At 41.1% G+C, this 4,958-nt stretch overlaps 1 protein-coding gene across 1 annotated transcript; it reads left to right on the top strand.

Annotated features, from left to right (window-relative positions):
• Positions 1-897: 897 nt before the first annotated feature.
• Positions 898-3,186, top strand: LOC143607938 (protein ENHANCED DISEASE RESISTANCE 2-like). Its single transcript, XM_077083194.1, has 2 exons — positions 898-1,372; positions 2,407-3,186. Exons 1-2 carry the CDS (start codon positions 1,036-1,038, stop codon positions 2,922-2,924), a joined length of 855 nt encoding a protein of 284 aa, XP_076939309.1. The 5' UTR covers positions 898-1,035; the 3' UTR covers positions 2,925-3,186.
• Positions 3,187-4,958: the final 1,772 nt, after the last annotated feature.

Raw genomic sequence — 4,958 nt, 5'->3', positions numbered from 1 at the left:
TTTTTGTTTATTATAATAGTAGATTAACCAACCATCAGCCGGCCTCAAATTTTCGGTATAAAAGGGGTAAATTTATATTACGTAAACAAATTTTTAGACGAAAAAAACGGTCAAGTTACACTACCGCGCAAAAAAAACGGGGGGGGGGGGGGGGGGGGGAGGGGGGGGAGGAGGGAGGCCTCCCCGGCTCTAATGAAGCTTCGTCCCAGTTCACGACACGTGGGTGAAAGACCTTTTTATTTATTAACAAAATAGAGATTTGTGATAACTTAATAAATAAATATACTTGCTTCTCTTGACATTATACACATAACAATAGCGTCTTGACAAGGTCATTCAATCGGGTTTCCAAAATTTCAAGCGGGGACGGATGGAAGAAAGGTGACAAGTTTGTTCTTGGTTGTCTTAGTGGAAACTTTCCAAAATGTCACCCATCTCAATACTATTATCATCTGAACACATGTAACTGTAGGGTTTTCATGTGATCCACAACCAACGAAGCTTAAAACGACGTTTCTTATAAATCATGAATCTCTTTACTCCACGACCAATGTGAGATTTGCATAGTAAATACCAATAGCCCATACTAATCTTCCTTGTATAATTATCCAATGGCGAAGTTTGAGAGCAACCAGGGGTGACATCAGTCACTACTATTTTTTCGCTTAACAAGGTAAGTTCTCACGATTTTGTCCAAAATTTTTTATAGCTGTTGGATACGGTCACTCCCCGAGGTATTAAGCTTCGCCGTAGTAACGATATTGTTGCATGTATAAAAATGTGTGTGAAAACATATGCAACAATAAAAAAGGAAAAAACAACATAGTGTGTAATAAAAATGGATAATGACGCATTAAACATACAACTTGATGCAATATCTTTTATAATAAGGAAATAAATCAATAAAAAAATAAATAAAGAAACATTAAACGTCAAACAACCCACACACAAAAACCCCTCACAACTCCAAAACCAAACACCATCTAATTCTAATTATTATTATTAATCATTCTCACACCAAAACGCCGTCGTATAATGTCTTCCACACCGGAAGAACAAGACTGGATGCACGAATCAATCAACGGCGGATCTCTCCGCCACGTGGACATGGAAACCGGATCCGACGGCTGGGCTTCACCTCCTGGCAACCTCTTCAACCTCCGCAGCCTTAATTACTTCACCAAAAAGACCAAACTACCCTCCGGCCCGTGGCTGCTGCAACCCGCCGGCGTTGACTGGTTCCAGTCCAATTCCAAACTCGACCACGTACTCTCACGCGATGATAATCGTGTGATGCACGCGCTCCGGAAGAAACAGTGTGGTGGGAGTAATCAGAAGAGTTTTGTTCTTGCTGTTAATTTACAGGTTCCCGGTAAGCGTTTTAAGTGCGAGGACCTGGTTGTCGTGTTTATAAAGCTGGGGGTTTATTTGTTAATTAATTTGGTCGGGCGGTGGGTAGGTGGGGCTAATTGGGGTTAATCAAATTGGACTTTAATATATATTTTTTAGCTTTATATATATACATGCATTTTTATATTTTTATATGTGGTTTTCAATTTTATATATATACACGTAACATTTGTATATGTAATTTTTATTTATATATATATATACACACACATTTTTTGTATGTAATTTTTTTGTTATATATATATACACTCACATTTTTGTATGTAATTTTCAGTTTTATTTATATATACACTCACATTTTTACATATTTGTTTATGTAATTTTTAGTTATAATATACTCACACATTTTTATACGTAGTTTTCAGTTTTATATATATGCATGCACATTTTTATATGTAATTTTCAGTTTTATTTATATACACTCACATTTTTATTTGTAGTTTTCGGTTTTTTATATATATACACGCACACATTTTTATATGTAATTTTCAGTTTTATAAATAAATACACTCGCATTTTTATTTGTAGTTTTCAGTTTTATATATATATACACACACACACACATTTTTACATGTAATTTTCAGTTTTATAAATAAATACACTCACATTTTTTAAATGTAATTTTCAGTTTTTTACACACACATTTTTTAAATGTAATTTTTAGTTATGTATATACACGCACACATTTATATATGTAATATTCAGTTTTTTTATACATTTACACATTATGGCCAGAATTTTTTTGCTGATTTTGGCCAGAATCTCGTTAGAAATTGCCTATTTTGGACGGAACCTCGTGAGAAAATGCCAACTAATTCTGATTAATCGTTGGAAATTGCCTATTTTGGCCGGATTTAATCATTGATTGATTAGCCCAAAATTATTCAGTGGGGTGGGGACTAGCGATTAATCGGCACCTAGTCGGGATTTTTACAACTGTGATTATAAATTAATAAAACAATCAAGTTTCTCTAATATATCGATTGTTATCACCAGGTAGGGACCACCACTCCGCGGTTTTCTACTTTGCCACCGACGATCCAATCCCAACCGGTTCATTACTCTACCGGTTCATTCACGGTGACGATAATTTCCGTAACCAGCGGTTCAAAATCGTGAACCGGATCGTTAAAGGACCATGGATAGTTAAAGCGACGGTCGGAAACTACTCCGCGTGCTTGCTCGGTAAGGCGCTGACGTGTCACTACCATACCGGACCGAACTATTTGGAGATTGACGTGGATATTAGCAGCTCGAAGATCGCGACGGCTATTTTGCACCTGGCGTTAGGTTGTGTGACGGCGGTGACGATTGATATGGCGTTTGTGGTGGAGGCGCAGGAGGAAGAGGATCTGCCGGAGCGAGTGTTTGGGGCGGTTAGGGTTTGTCAGATGGAGATGTCGTCAGCTACGTTTGTTGATACGGCGGCAACGAGTAAACTGGTGAGTGTACCGGGAGGAGTTCATAGTAATCGTGTTCAGGCGTCGGATCTGCACGACGAAGATGGTGATTGAATGAAAGTAATGAAAGAATGGAAATTGGTGATATAGGGTTTGTAGTTAGGGTTAATGATGATGATTACTATTATTATTGTTCTATCTGTTCATCTGTTGTTCTTTCTGGTATAATGCTGATTATTGTGGGGGGGTTTGATGCTGTGTAGATGAATTTGATAATAATAAGTTAATAATAATAATAACTATAACCCTTTGAAGTGTTTAATATGAAGTTGCTCACATTTGATCTTATTGATTCGGAATCTTGACTCCAATTTGTTTTAGGGTGTAAACGAGCCCGGCTTGCGAGTTGTTTTTTCAGGCTTGGCTCGTTTCGAGCCTTTTATCAATCCGAGCTCGAGTAGCTCGGGAGCTGGATTATATTATGAGACTGGTAAACTGTAAACTGGTTTTATTTATCAGAAGTTTGCAACTCCTGTGTCAATAAGGTTTTTATGTAATGATTTATAAAGCTATTGGTGAATCGCTAACTGCGGTTTCAAATGAAACCGATCTGGTTGGTTGGATGGTGAAGAAACACTAACCGGACCCCGGGCAGATTACTGGTAACCTGGGGGTTAGATAGATGTTTCCCACGAGGGGTTAGACCCTTGGAAGATGGTTCTTCTGATAACCTGCAAAACAGACACCGTGAGCTCGTCACTGAGAAGGGGGGGGGGGTTCCTCCTTGTGACCACCCTCCGGCGTGAGAATCAGACTAGATTGCTCTTTAAATACAAAAGTATATTAAGAGATTGCTAGAGCAGATATCAGGTATAATATGATGATAATGTGATAAGATATGATAAGATGAGATGGTCATACCATTTGTGGTATTTATAGCCGAAGGTAGGTTTCCAAGGAGGTATGGCCGGCTGCAACAGTGTTCCTGTTCCATCAACAGTAGCCTACGCACATGCCCTGCTGGTAGTTGGTGGGTAGGTAGCGGCTGATAGCGACCAGGCCTGCTGTATACTATTCCTTTTCCACCAACTGCCAGCTACGCACGTGGTATGACAAGAGTTGGTGAGTAGGCAGCGGCTAATAGTGACATACAGTGTAGGAGCATGCTGCTCGCCATACTGTTGTCTATAAGCTGTCGTATCTTTAGTCAGATCTTTTTCCCATACCTCGTCAGGTACAGTACAGAAGATCTTCCCGTATCGTACGGACTGGCTTATTTGGGCGGGAGTATTCCCCCTCCCGCCCTTGTGCGGGATTGTTCCCGGCTTCGCTCATTCCTTCAGGTGACACTGAACGATTGAGAGCTAAGTGCCTTGTGCGTGTAGCCTTGCTGCGCGGGTGGCCTTCCCTAATGGCTTGTATCCGAGGCTGCGGGGACAGGCGGAGTCCTTCACCATTGGGAGGCATTTCCTGCGGGACCAGCTTGCGTACTGCGCGTAAGGACGTCATGTCTCTGAGCATGGTTGGTCCTGCGGATCCAGTTGGTTTCTGCGCAGACGTCCCTGTTTGAGGTGAGTCTTGCGGGTCCAACTGGGCTCTGCTGGGACCTACCTCTTCAAGTCGCCCCAGTCCAATGTTCTTCTCATGCGTGTTTAATAAAGTGAGGTGAACTTTTGGACTTAAGCAAAGGGTTTTGAAAAGGGTTTTTTAAGGTTTTTCCAAGGGGATTCTTCCCGCGGAAGTCCTTGTCACTTGCAGAAATTCCCGAGTTTCCTGCTTGGTCTTTGGGTATGATGCGGGTAGGTCTGTAACCTCCTCGCAAGTCAGGAGCGTTGAGTCCCACTTGTGTGGACTCTCCATGAGGTTTTGGTAGTTTTGAACATAGTGATCAATTATGTTAAAACCACCAATTCCATCCTGGAGCTTCAAACAACGTAGTTCTCGACGTTCCCGCTATGCGGGGATGTTATTTCCGTTTCCGCAAGCATTGCCCAGAAGATCCTTCTTGGTTTCAATTCCCAGCGGAGCGCTAGGTATGTAAAGGGTTTTGCCTTAACACTGTACCAGCGCTCGTCTTACGGTTACTTTACTTTCAAGGTATTCCTGGCGTCAATTCCCTGCGGGTGCTAGGTATGTGAAGGGTTTTGC

Source organism: Bidens hawaiensis, unplaced genomic scaffold (assembly GCF_021521415.1).
Source record: "Bidens hawaiensis isolate Kalapana, Puna unplaced genomic scaffold, B.hawaiensis_p1.1 tig00090589_1, whole genome shotgun sequence".
Taxonomy (NCBI): Eukaryota; Viridiplantae; Streptophyta; class Magnoliopsida; order Asterales; family Asteraceae; genus Bidens; species Bidens hawaiensis.
The sequence above is the reverse complement of the archived record's forward strand: the minus strand, read 5'-3'. Positions and strand labels throughout refer to the sequence as shown.